Source organism: Amblyomma americanum, chromosome 1, assembly GCF_052857255.1.
Source record: "Amblyomma americanum isolate KBUSLIRL-KWMA chromosome 1, ASM5285725v1, whole genome shotgun sequence".
Lineage (NCBI taxonomy): Eukaryota > Metazoa > Arthropoda > Arachnida > Ixodida > Ixodidae > Amblyomma > Amblyomma americanum.
In genome coordinates, this window is record NC_135497.1 from 10,815,960 (window position 1) to 10,830,342 (window position 14,383).

The window sequence follows — 14,383 nt, forward strand, 5'->3', positions numbered from 1 at the left end:
AATGTGAAACTGGACAATTTAATTTCAGCTTGAGAATTTTTATTAGTGACGTCTTCCACACACCGTGTAAAGGCACACCTCAAGGCTCGGTCATCTCACCCGTCCTCTTCAACGTGGCAATGATTGGACTAGCAAACAAACTAAAGAAGATCGAGGGAATTCAGCACGCGATGTACGCCGATGACATCACGGTCTGGACCACCCGGGGATCCCTAGGCGAAAAACAAGAAAGGCTGCAAGAAGCTGCCCCCTGCGTGGAAAATTACACAAAGGAAAGAGGACTGCGGTGCTCGACAGAGAAATCGGAGTTCCTCAGAATCGGCAGACATCCCACCCAAGCAACCCTGGAAGTCACCCTCGAGGGTCAACTCATACCCGAAAAGAACATGATAAGAATCTTGGGCATGTGGCTACAAGGCAGCCGCAAATGCAGTCACACCATTAGCCTGCTAAGCAAAGCGGCAGAGCAGGTGGGCCGCATGATCAACCGCGTCTCTCAAAAGAGATACGGCATGAGAGAGGAAGACACCCTCAAGCGCGAGCTCGAGCAGAGCCGTAGAGAGTCGAACGAGCTGAGAAGACAGCTCAATGAGCTCATTAGAGAGAAACATGTAGGAGGTGAGAACAGGGCGCTCACCACGTAGAACACCAACCCCTCCCCCTATGGAGACGCAACAAAGCAACAATGAGGGAAACCTCGACAGCAAAATAGAAAATTTCATGGCTCAAATAATGGAGCAAATGAACCAAATGAAAAACGAAATTCAACAAACTCAACAAAAGTTTGCCCTACAGGAGCAAAGCTTTAAGAATTACGTAAGAAATCAAAACACCCAAAGAGTCAATGACGCTAGAGACAGACTATTTAATGAACGAAGGTTCGGCACAGAAACCCAGAGTACAACCAACTTTAACCAATCATGGCAGAACACAAACAACAGCAATTAGAAATTTGGCAGTGGAACTGCAGGGGGTACAAACGCAAGCAAGGCCTCCTCCAGCAATTTATCCACACCCAAGCAACCCCACCAGACGTAATCATCCTGCAGGAAACTAACAACTCCCCCGCACTAAGCGGCTACACGTCAGGAAAACGGCCGTACGGCAACGCTCATAAGCAACAAAGTATTAGCCATAGTGCACGACGAAATTAAAGATACCCAGATAGAACACGTAATTACGGAAATAATACCCAAAAAGAAAAGGAAAGCCAACAGCACCTTTATCGTAAACCTATACAGCCCGCCCAGCCAGACCAAAGGGGACTTTATCAGACACTTTGCGGAGGCGAAAAAGAAGGCGGGACAAAACGCACTGGTAATTGCGGGCGATTTTAATGCTAAAAGCCCAAAATGGGGCTACCCCAAAGAGGACAAAAAAGGGCGCGGCATATGCACGGCGGCAGAAAGCGTGGGCTGTGAACTTCTAACCGACGAAAATCAACCGACCAGACAGGGAAACAGCGCGAGTCCAGACACGTGTCCCGACCTAAGCTTCGTCAGGGGTGCCAAGAACGCAGAGTGGGAGAACCTGCTCGAGAACCTTGGCAGCGATCACTACATTCTAAGAATCAGCCTTACGGCGGAACAAGTCAGGAGGAAGATTGGCACGGCTCGGCTAACAGATTGGGACGCCTTTAGAGCGCACTGCAAGCAGCTCGAAGGAGGAACCATCGAATCGGCAGAGAACTGGAGCCAACAACTAAGACAAATCCAGGACCTCTACACCAAAGAGGTAGTTAGAACAGAACAGACACCCGAGGTGGACAAGCGGCTACTGAGGCTATGGGAGGCAAGACGCGGACTCACCAAGCGGTGGAAGAGACAAGAACTCAATAGAAAACTCAAAAAGAAAATTGCGGACATTACCAGGCAGGCAGAGGAGTACACGAACCAGCTGGCAAGACAGGGATGGCAACAGTTTAGCAACTCGCTGAACGGCACCCTCAGCACGGCTAGGACGTGGCAGATCCTCAAGGCCCTCTTGGATCCGAGCAAAAACAAATCAGAAAGCAGCAAAGCGATACAGCGGCTAACCCATCAATACCAAGGAACAGACGAGCAACTACTAGAGGAAGTCCAGGTCAAATGCTACGGCAAAGACCAAGTCGAAAGTTATAAAGAAGAATACCGTGGAGAAGACAACCCCACGATGGACAGACCCATCACGAGAGAAGAAGTGATGGAAGCGGTCGCGTCGGCAACAAAAAACACAGCGGCAGGAGCAGACAAGATCCGAAACTCCTTAATTCGCAACCTCAACGACGAGGCAATAGACCAACTGGCCAAATATCTAAACACGCTATGGCAGGAAGGAAGAGTCCCGGCGGAATGGAAACACGCCGTCGTCGTGATGATCCCGAAACCAGGCAAGAAACTACAGATAGAGAACCTCAGGCCGATATCACTCACGTCGTGCCTGGAGAAGCTCTATGAGAAAATAATAACCAGAAGAATCCAAAATCATCTAGAAAAGGAGCAACTGTACCCGGACAGCATGTTTGGGTTCAGAGCCAACCTATCCACGCAAGACGTGCTACTCCAACTCAAGGAAGAAGTGCTCGAAACGATGCCGAAAGCGGGCGAAAACGTGGTCATGGCCATCGACATAAAGGGTGCCTTTGACAACGTGAGCCACGTGGCCATCATGGAGGGCCTGAACAACGCCAACTGCGGAAAGAGAACCCACGACTACGTCAGGGACTTTCTCAGCAACAGAACGGCAACGGTAGGGCTAGGCGAGCTAAGAAGAGACGTCTTCCACACCCCGTGTAAAGGCAAACCTCAAGGCTCGGTCATCTCGCCCGTCCTCTTCAACGTGGCAATGATTGGACTAGCAAACAAACTAAAGAAGATCGAGGGAATTCAGCACGCGATGTACGCCGACGACATCACGGTCTGGACCACCCGGGGATCCCTAGGCGAAAAACAAGAAAGGCTGCAAGTCGACAGAGAAATCGGAGCTCCTCAGAATCGGCAGACATCCCACCCAAGCAACCCTGGAAGTCACCCTCGAGGGTCAACTCATACCCGAAAAGAACATGATAAGAATCTTGGGCATGTGGCTACAAGGCAGCCGCAAATGCAGTCACACCATTAGCCTGCTAAGCAAAGCGGCAGAGCAGGTGGGCCGCATGATCAACCGCGTCTCTCAAAAGAGATACGGCATGAGAGAGGAAGACACCCTCAAGCTAGTAAACAGCCTCATAGTCAGCCGAGTTACGTACTCCCTGCCGTACCACGCAACCACCAAGGCGGAAAGAGAACAAGCCGACATCATCCTGAGGAAGGCTTACAAGACGGCTCTCCACTTACCCAGAAACACGTCAACCGAGAAACTGCTACAATTAGGCATCAGCAACACTTTCGACGAACTCGCGGAAGCGCTGCTGGGAGCACAAAAAGTCAGACTAAGAGGCACTCCTGTGGGACGGGCGCTCCTGAAAAGGCTGGGTCGGAACACTCGCGGACTGACAGACAGATACGCGGAGATGCCGGACCACCTTAGAGAAACCTTTAACGTTAAGGCCATACCGAGAAATATGGGCCCTAACCTTCACGCAAACCGACGCAAGGCTAGGGCGGAGTACGTAGAGAAAACGCTAGCCTCTGAAGAAAACACAGTATACACGGACGCTGCCGTCTACCCGTGCGGGTCAGAACACGCAGCCGCACTGGTAGTCGTAGACAGCAAAGGAAGAATGCTAACGAGCGCCGCAGCAAAAGTCGCGGGCGCAGCGGAGGCCGAGGAAATTGCCGTCGCGCTGGCGGCAGCAGAAGGCTACAGAACCGGTCGCCCACTCAACATACTAACAGATTCGAAAGAAACGTGCAAAAACTATACACAGGGCAGAGTCAGCAAAACGGCCCTTAGGATACTCGGCGGGGTTTTCACTCACTCACTCGCTTTCCCAAAACAGTTTGTGCCAAACGCACAAGTGGAGTTGGCCGTAGGCCACTGTCAACATTGATGAGCCTGCACAGCAAGTCAAATGACCGCTGTGCTTTTTTATCGAAAACTATATTAAATGCCCAGTACAAGGCCATCTGGGTTGCAACTGCCGCCAGCAGGCTTGTCTCCTTGATGCAAATCTTTTCAAGGCAAACAGAAAAATCTGTCGTTGTGAGAATGCCTCCTTTGTGCACTACAGTTGGTATATAGTGCACAGCTGCAGGATCCTGTAAAAAAACAAACGCACATGCAAGTTTTAGAAAAGAGTGTTTTGCAAATCATTCGAGAAATCTCAAGTTCAGACACCTCCAGCCTTGCATGTAAAGGAAGCATTTGCAAGCTTGTCCCTCCACAATGCTTAATACATATTAAAAGGTGGCTTACTAGAGCTAATTAGCTAAATAGGCCACCTAAGCAAAAATGTTGCATTCAAACCAAGTCAGCTGCTCTGCAGGTCATTTATAAGTCAATTGCTTGGATGCCTGAACAATGACTGGCTGCGATAGTGATGCCACTATGCCTCAGTGCGAGATGGAATCCTTCAATGGTGATAGAGTTTACTGTAGCAGCACACCTGATTCGAGTTCGATAGCAACTGAGAATTTCTAAGCCTCTGGACTACATAGCCTCTGAAAATGTCCATGTAACAAGAATATGAAGGCTAGTATCCAAAGCTATGTTGTTATATCAAATACTGTGTATTTGTTTTCTTCAGTCTGACACAGTATATTTGTTTAACTTGTTAAGAAACAAAAGTAATGTCAAATGCATTCTCAAGGAGAAAAAAGAACTGCATGCCCCCAGCATCCCAAAAAACATCGCTGCTCACACATGCGGTTTTAAAAACTTACAAATGGGCGGACGAAAGTCTCCACTCTTTCCTTCACCATGCTTGGCAACAGGCATACTGCTGCCGTGACTGTTGTCTCTGAAAGAGTGGCGAATGAATTTTAAATACAGTGACATGAAACATGGAGACATAAAAAGAGCACCAAAATAAATGAAAAATAAATTCTGATCTTTATTGCTTGTTACAATATGCTTCAGTCCCAAGGTCCTGCTCCAGCCAACTTTTTACTGCATGCAGACTATATTAGTGCCTTCAAGAGGCATCAACGAAAGTGCGTTGTCATCCCAGAATGGCTGCACTGGAGATAACTAAAATAAAAGGTGCACCACACTAACTACCCAAGCAATGCACTGCTACATTTCAGACTAGAAGGCATAACAAATTAAGCAATAGCCCTGTATATCAAACACATTCTTGAAGTGATAGCTGCCAATTTGGGGTTAACTAGACATAAGCCAAGAACAATAGTTCAGGCAGAATGTAAAGTAGTAGCGGAGCTTGCTGTCAGGCAAGATGGTTCATAGTTTCAAGTAGTAGTAAAGCGCCAGCGCAAGACAAACAGGCATCACACATTGCCCACTTTATCTGCTTTATGCAATTTGTTTTTCAGGTGAGGAAATATAAAAAAACAACACACATGCAGAATGAACAGCTGTAAACCGTATGCATTCATGCATACAATTTCAAGATCCACAATTTGGCTTTTAAGAGCTGTACAGATACTTCGCTAGTGCATTTCCTTTTTTTTATGCATAAGCTTCCAACAAATTTCTGGTGCTAAATCTTTACCACATGCATCCGTGGCCACAATGCTGTAATAAATTTGCTTCTGTACATGTTAACGACCACAAACGTAGGTGCCTCGTTAGCCTACATGGGCCTTCCCACAGGTCAACAGAATTTCATAAACAACCCTGCTGCAACATGGCACAAACTTTTTGGCCCTTTTTTTCTTCCATAGCACAAAATGTGCAACAAAATTTGGGCGAGCTTTTGAGCAGCAGCAAACACAACTTGTATACCATGTCTGTCAGCTATTTTCTTTTTCATGAGCAACCTTATGTGCATATGGTATTTCGAGTTTAGCTGCATCGTTTTTTCCTCTTTGCATTGCTTCCACAATATGCACCATTTCTTTTTTTTAGAAAACTGCCTCAGCATGAAGTGATAACCGCACAGGGGAACCCAGCTAACAACAACCGTTTCAACTAGCTTGTTAAAACTTAAATGCGTGATTACGTGACCTCAAAAGAGCAGATTCGAGACAAGCTGTCAATAGCTTGCTTGACTATATTAGAGTGTGCCAAAGCACAAGAAAGCAGCTCCTGTGCTTGTAGTGAATATTCCCAGACCTGTAGAAACAAAATTCTCTTATAATATTATGGCCCAAAACTACAACAAAATGACCGCTTACCCCCTCCAACCGAGGAAGCTTTTGTGCTGGCCAAGCAAAAGGACCCATATCCCAGAGGCCAGGCACCCCTGGGCTGGCGCCCAAGGACGTCAAGTTCTGGTGATGTGTACACACCTCCCCGCTCGATAGGGGTAGAATCCTCTCTCGAGTGAATCCCGCTTAAAGTGCGCAGTTGATGAGGTGAGCGAGAGAGAGCTAGGGCCTGGTTCAGCCATATCTAAGAATTGTTTGCGTGGCTCATAAAAAAAAAAGGGCGGGGGGATTTATTATGAGAGCTGATCCCCCTAGTCCCCGTTCTCTTCGGGACTTTATTCTGCTGCAGAATGACACTTGCTCCTCAGTTCTCCAGCCTTCACTAAACAAAGACCCGTCTTTCCCTTTCCTGCTCAGCATAGCCACAGAAGGCAGTCCCTGCAGACCAAATTAGTGATGCTCGCCTAGTGTGGCCTTCACAATGAGTGGAAGCTCATGCAATAAGGGCAGGTAGGAAGCACTATGAGCACTGCTAAGCTGCGTATTGCAATGTAGTGGTCGACACAACAAACTTCAGCACAGGTTTTCTATGAGCAGTAAGCATTTAAATGACTTTGGTAGCATTTCCTAGCTCGGACATTCAAACCATAGTGCAACATTCATAGTACTCTAGGCTATATCACTCTTAATGACATATTCTTTCCAATGCACTTTGCAAGGAACAAAAGCGCGACTGGAAAGCTTACATTGCTCATTGCTACACATGCCTGCGCCTTACCGATGCACTCAAAATAGGGAAAGTATTTATCTGTGGCCGTCACAGAAATGGGTGATGCATGAACTGAGTTCCACTGTGGCCGAAAAAACTGTGGGAATATTCCACTTTCATGTACTATCCTCAGTCTGTCAGTCTACAAGAGTAGAGCCCCTACACAAGTGGATACGATAAGCTATATATATGCCGACAATATACAGTATAATATGTGTACCATATACTGCAGCTTCCGAAGTGCCATCCATGCGGGCATCGAAGTCTTCAAGGAAGCCTTCCAGGTGACGCTTCTTTCTAGCTGCATGCACAATTTTTTCTTTTGTGCGCTGAAGGGCCTCTTCAAGCCGTTCCAACACTGGCACGCTTGTGATCAGCTCAAACTCCAGCTGGGCCTACAAATGGAGAATACGAGCATAAAATAACAGTAATGAAGAACTGTTTTTTCTAGTTATAACCAGGTTCAAGTAAGATGAAACCTACACAAATTGTTTTTTGAGGCCTGTTAGCAACACTGAGCAAAAGTGCGCACTACAAGAGAACTAATTAGTGTCCTGAAAAGAGCAGAAAAGCAGTATTAAGCACACAAAATTCACTGCTCTGGGTGGACCATTTAAAATTGTTTTTTTTTTCCTGTGGCATCTCCGCTTAAATGTGGAATGATCTTTGGACTCTCATTGTGTGGATTTTCTCTGCAATGCAGGTACTATTCAGTGCATCGAAAGTATAAGTACGGTCCCTGACGAATATCCTGACTGTCTTGCTTAGTTCGATATTTCCCTTCAGTGTCCACCATGTAACAGCTGTCACCAGCAAACACCGGTAGTACCAACTTGAAGCACATACCAAGAACCGTGCAATAAATAAACGACTAAACAGCAGAAGTCGAGCAACAAAAACAAAAAGACCAGAATGTGGAATCAGGGCATGCTGCACTGAACCAACCCTAGGTGTATTCTGCAATTCAAACAGTGCGAGCCATTCAATCAGGTCTCCACTGAGGCAAAGAGAAATAAATTTGAGCTGAATTTTCTGCACATATAGACCACTTCCGCCTAATTGCTTTAGCGGGTTTAACGTCCCAAGACGATTCAGGCCATAAGGGACGCCGTAGTGAAAGGCTCCAGACAATTTAGACCATCTGAGGTCCTTAAACATGCACTGACGTCACACAGCATATCCACACTTTTGTATTTCGCCTCCACTAAGATGGAATGCAAAGTGCAGGCACCGCAACTGAAATCAAGAAAGGAAAGGATTAAAAGAAAGAAAGACAAAAGAGGAAAAGAAAAAGAAAATTTCTTTTTCCTTGCTTCGCTAACTGATGGTCTAGTTACTGAACTTACGATTGAGCTCATGGCCAATGCTGGAAATTTCTCTATTGCCACTTCCACTGATGGATCCTCGGATCCAATCCACTTCCTTCGGGTCGGAAATGTTCGGCGCATACAATCTATTATGTAAGCCATGTCTGGCCGAGCTTTTTGTACTGCCGACTTCATTCCTTCGATGTGGCCAGCAATACTGTCTTCATCCTCCCCGTCTGGTGCAGTTGCCTGCAAGCAAAAGGAGCCTACTTCACACTGCACACCAGGCTGTCTTCAGCACAAGGACTACATGAAATCCAAATGCATACCACAGACGGCCTCGAAACACGCTGCAGGGCATTTCCGCCAACCGTGGCCACTTTCCCATCTTTCATCGTTTTTTTTGACGGTGTAGAATCTGCCCCATCATTCTGCTGGATACGGATTTTTCTCCGCTCATACTTTGCCTTGAAGCGGAGAGCTTCTCGCCAAGAGTCCTGTGTTTAAAAGATCCCACACAATGCAAGCATTAGTACTTGCACTGACAAAAGCAATCACAGTACAATTAAATACATGCTAACAGTGATGGTGTTGATCACAAGCTACCAGTAAACACCCATGGACATAACAATACCTCATGAGAAGCTATAGATATTGCTCCATATTTTATTGCAGCACATTTTTGATAGCATAAAAACACTAAAGGACCCACACTGATCTCTCGCCGACATTAGTTTTTTATGGTAGCGCGCACATTACCAAATTTGCAGCATAGAGTTCCTTTCCAGTAATTCAAGCTTTGTTTTCCAATTATCTTTTCACTGTGAGGCGAACTTTTTTGTTGTTTTAATGTCCTGAAACGACACATCAGCTACGATGGGCACCACAGTGGAGTTTCTGGATTAATTTTGATCACTTGGAGTTCTCTAATAACTAGGCCAACCAATGGCCTTTCAATTCAAATGCCAAACAGACAAGCTGGGCCAGGATTATCAAGCTCTCTCGTACAACCCTTTAATACACCGTCCTATTCGACAGTCTTCATGACTACCTCCAGAAGACGGCTGTAGCACCGAAAAAGACAACACATAGCAAGCAAGACGGGACAGGCACAACTTCCAACTATTTATTCACCGCGAATGCGAATGAATATAAGGACAAATCAAGATGGGTAGCAAGAACCACACATGCGCGCGAGGGTTTTACAAAAAAACTGGATAAAAGATAGGTTAGGCACACACATATCTCACGCCCGTGTATCTAAAAAAGCAGTTTCATTCTTTTAAATGGAGATAGATGGGGCACTAACACAATCGCTACAGTTTCTTTTAATATAGAAGGCTGGCAACAGATCACGGGCTGTCTGGTCCTTACTTGTTTAAAACCTTTGCTTCTTTCAGCCTTGCCACACACTTAATCTTCCTTTCTTCTCTGCAGGCTTTATAATGATGTGGCAGATGAGAACCAGTGCATTTTGTAAATCCCGATTATGTTCCACTAATTGGTCGTTATTACAGCGGCCGGGTTGTCCAATGTGCTTTCCGCATGTGAGAGGAATCTGATATACGACTCCCACGGCACATTTAACAAGCGGAGCTGCATGCTTCTTTTTACAATCAGTCTTGTTTACCTTGTTGGGATCAGTTTTAACGCACAAGCCAGCCAGTTTCTTTGGGGTAAAAAAAACCACAGGAACCTTATATTTTGTTGCCACATGCTTCAAATTGTGTGCCAAATTTGCTGTCTTTTTCGGCGCTACAACCATCTTCTGGAAACATGCACCAACTAGCCCCCCAACAAGTATTACTCATGACTGCCCCGCTACTGCAGCAAGAGGGAAAGAGGACCTGCTCACTAGCGACGTACCACAGGAAATATCTGAACAATTTTTTATCCCATTTTTTTTTTGTGAGATAGTATTTTATGAAAGAGAATCAGCCAGCCATGCCAGCAGCATGCACTGTGGTGTGAATGACTCTATCAGTGGCGCCCAAAACAGAGTCATTGAAAATGGTACGGCTACCACTGATAAATAGAGAAGACATTATTATTATACTCAGAACACCTAGGCCGCCCTGTTAATTTAAGAAAGTCTGCTGTCCCTACAAGATTAGTTTGAAGGGCTTCAGCTGCCTACTTACATAGCCGGTGCCAGATGAGTCAGCCAGGTTTGGGTACCTGGACACCAGAGCTTGCGCAGCCTCATTGTACAGCTTGCCAGGGTACCTAGCACAGTTAAGACAAACGTGTAAGGCAGTACACAGTGAGGATGTTCTTTTGTAGGCTCACATAGACATTTTAGTTTCAGATGCAGTCAGTGTCTTAGGTGCAAGACGTGGGAGGACACATAAGCTCTGCCTTTAAGTTTACGACGTGACAGCAGTTCCCCTTGCTCACATAAGCAAGGACATTGCTTGCTCTCTCACAATCAATATGTGAAAAACTAAACCACACACATTTACAGCCCTCTTTAACCAAGTCCTTTGAACATTCCTACATGACATACCAATAGCATGTATGACTCGCAACCCAAGGGTCACGGATTCGATTCTCAACTAACCGCAATTTTCCTTTCGGGGCAACTCATCCACTTCATATGCAGAACTGAGGATTGGGCGATTTGGCGATGATCCACCAAATACAAACCAGCGCTTACAAACACAGACAAAGGACGAGACGAAACAAACTGAAAAGCCTTCAGTTCGTTTCGTCTCGTCCTCTGTCCGTGTTTGTAAGCGCTGGTTTTTATACGATGGATCAGTTTATATGTCTGGATGGCCTAATGATGTTCCAGGCACATTGCAACCTTCTAATCACCAGTTTTCTAATTTCATTCACTTTTCAAGTCCGTCGCTCTATGTGTGACATAGCCACCTTTTCAACAAATTCAAATTTCTTGCTCATGTCTACTAATGCCGACACAGGATTTTCTGCGCCACGAGCTCCTTCATGCTTTCTCGTTAAAATGGCTTATGGCCACGCAAGTTTGTAGCCCAAGTTATCTCCACATTGCCCTACATGGTCCAAAAGTCTTGCAAATAACTTACATGGTGTATAAGCAGAGGTCATGATAGAGCCATTGGACAACTCTGCTCCGTGCTCTGAAGTATTGTCCACTTTGGTGGCGCTCTATACTGAATTTGATGTCGTTTGGTACAGCTGGCAGGCTGTATGTGAGGCTGTATGTGGCAGTGACACGGGATTGCTCCGCTTGCTGGGGCTCGTCAAGAACATCCGCAATCCTAAAGTGCCAGGTTAAAATAAGAAAAGAAGAGAAGAGCATACTACACAGTGAGCACAGACTGTGGCCAACATTTCCATACATTTCTACTATGATTGCCATTGATTGCAGTGGAAGACATAAATTGGACACTCCTCCTTGCTGCATGATGCTCCTCCAGCATTATTTGAAATATACAAAATAATGGTTAATACTGGTAAGAAAATGTACTCACCGAACCTGGCAATCCTCGGAGACTTTGATTTTTGCCCTGTCCCGAATTTCAAAGTCTTCAGGTATGTCAACAAAGACATTAAAATCTTCTTCGAACATCTGTGGAAACACGAGAATGATACTAAAATAGCTAACCATGTAAAGTTAAACTATTCAAAATGAGTGTGTCACATTATTTTCCGGAGAATGTTGGCATGCTTGCTGCATCGCATTACGAGACCTCAATCAACGGGCTACGCACTCAATTCAGGACCTGTCAATTTAGAAGAGCAACGACCATAAAATACTGCAACACCAGCAACACTTCCCTCTACCTCGGGTATTTCGAGTGCAGTCATCAGCACGTCTGTCTAGAGCACAGGAATGCCTGCATATCGCACTAAATAAGTGGAATTTTCACGCTGGTATTTGGTCGTAGAGATAATGCTTGCGCTGGTGCGAAGCAGCATTGACAGCGGTTGAGTGAAGATTTCACTTTGCTCCGCACTACACCGCTCCAGCGCTCTAGACAGGCCTGTACCTCGCGACTGAAATAAAGCATTAATATGTGAAAAATGCTCTATACAGCTGCCTTAGTGTTAAGCGGCGCGCTCCGGTGTGCATTTTTAATATTCGCCGACCTTTGTTGTGACACGAGATCCTTATGGAAAGGGAGATTTTTAGAGCATGACGCATAGGGAAGCACATGCATGCCGAGATATTGCTTTAAACTTTACATTACACGCAAACTGTCAACGCACTACGTAATTCACTGTGGACAAAAGCGCGAGGCATAAGTAAGGTACACACATTTACACGCGTGGATGTAATAAGCACCTGCCTACAAGCACCAGTCCACAAAAGAACCCGAGAACGGCAACTGACTTGTCACGGAGCTACCACGTAGATAAGTTTACACAATTACTCACCGTGAAGATGAGGGTGGCAACGTCGATGCCGCGGAACAGCTCATGGTCTCCCACGCGCTCAACCAACCCGCGCCGTGTAAGCGTCCCATCAAAGGGCAAAACAAAATTCCTTTCCCGGAACGTTACTAGGCACTTGCTCGTCATGGTGACGTACGTATATGTACTACTGCGAAATTAATGAACGTTGCTGAGTGAGACGCGAAGTAGAGTTCCTCGAGCACGTGCAGCAACTGGCAGTATGCGCCCTTCTCAATTTGGCTGAGCACTGTGGTGACTTGGCTTGGCTTGGCCAGCTTAGTTTGCACAACGTGACACTCCAATTGCTAAGGTTATTGCAAAATAAAATTACACCAAATATACTTAGTTATACTAAATGCGACTTAGGTGCTCTAGCACCTAGTGAATTTGATTATTATGATGAAAGGGCAAAACAACAACAAACATGCATAGCGGCTTTATCGCTAGGAGGCTGTTCGTGTCTATTCGTGTCCCTGGCCGTTGGTGGCAACTGCGCCTAATGCGATGTGATTCCGATGTTTATGTAGGAACTACGGCTTTCTGGCAATTGGCACACCGCGTTTGCGGGGTCTCTTTGCGGTCTTTTGGCTTGCGACTACAACGATGGACGCGAAGTACTGCCCGAGGTGCCCATTCTTTTCGTTCCAGCTGACGAAAGTTGTCACGCACATTGGATTAGTTCACAGTGCAGAGCCAAACTTAAATGTTTTCTGCGGCATAGGAGGCTGCGCGAACACGTACTCGAATTTTTCATCCTACAGATCGCATCTATATCGCCGCCACCGAGATGTGCTTGAAGAAAACGGCAGCACTTTGAGACACGGATGCACCGAGAAAGCAAACAGAGAAAATTCAGAACTGGACGACGACGAGCCTGTCCCACATGAAATGGACTGGGCTGACACAGCGGACTATGGTAGCGGTCACCGCCAGAAAGAACGACCTTCGGCGAATGTTTGTTCAGCTCAGAAGACAACAGTCCAACAAGACAGATTTAGCAGCTTTTTGGACCAGGCAAAATCGACCCTGTGCAACTTCTTTTTCTTTTTCACTGAAGAGCACAGCTTGCCACACACAGCGGCTGAGAAGGTGTTTTCTGAATTGCAGCTGGTGTTTGAGCTGGTGCTGAAGGCCTATGGCAAGGAGGTTGAACGTGCAGCAAAAACAAACACAACAGCACTACAACAATTGCTAAGCTGCTCATTTATGTCTGACCTCTTTAGTGACTTAAAGAACAAGTACAGGCGTGAGCAATATGTGGAAGCGAATTTTCCTTTTGTTCCTCCTGAGGAACAGCTTTTGGACGGCACAGCAAAGTACCATTATGTACGTTTGCCCAAGCTGCTCAGTGCACTTTGTGAAATCCCCGACATTGCAGCCCACTTGAAAACACCAAAGCGTGAGAACACGACGCCGTCTGTGTATAAAGACTATACTGATGGTGCGGTGTACAGAGAGCACCTTCAAGATGTGATTCCAGAAAGCAGAACACACACAATACTTCTTTTGTTTTATACTGACGAAATTGAAGTTGTAAATCCTCTGGGAGCGAAACGAGGAAAGCACAAGTTACTCGCTGTATACTGCAGCTTGTTGAACCTTCACGTCAAGCATAGATCGAAACTTGAGAGCATATATTTGGTTCTGCTTGTTCGCTATGTTTATGTGAAAAAGTACGGCCTCAGCAATGTACTACAGCCATTACTCGAAGACCTAAACAAGTTGTACGCAGAAGGCCA

At 46.0% G+C, this 14,383-nt stretch overlaps 1 protein-coding gene across 1 annotated transcript; it reads right to left on the reverse strand.

Moving 5' to 3' along the window:
* Positions 1-17: 17 nt before the first annotated feature.
* On the reverse strand, positions 18-12,898 carry LOC144109973 (uncharacterized). The gene is made up of 9 exons (XM_077642779.1): positions 12,627-12,898; positions 11,720-11,817; positions 11,312-11,506; positions 10,406-10,490; positions 8,594-8,761; positions 8,304-8,513; positions 7,178-7,352; positions 4,803-4,879; positions 18-4,178 (listed from the first exon to the last, which is right to left on the reverse strand). Exons 1-9 carry the CDS (start codon positions 12,768-12,770, stop codon positions 3,891-3,893), a joined length of 1,440 nt encoding a protein of 479 aa, XP_077498905.1. The 5' UTR covers positions 12,771-12,898; the 3' UTR covers positions 18-3,890.
* Positions 12,899-14,383: the final 1,485 nt, after the last annotated feature.

Bases quoted from the DNA above. Each gene is read 5' to 3' on its own strand.
- LOC144109973 (XM_077642779.1), bottom strand. From the start codon at position 12,770: ATGACGAGCAAGTGCCTAGTAACGTTCCGGGAAAGGAATTTTGTTTTG. The intron at 10,491-11,311 runs GTAAGTTATTTG...TAACTGTGCTAG, and splicing joins GACCTCTGCTTATACACCAT to GTACCCTGGCAAGCTGTACA. The intron at 4,880-7,177 runs GTACACATATTA...CCACTCTTTCAG, and splicing joins TTCGGAAGCTGCAGTATATG to AGACAACAGTCACGGCAGCA.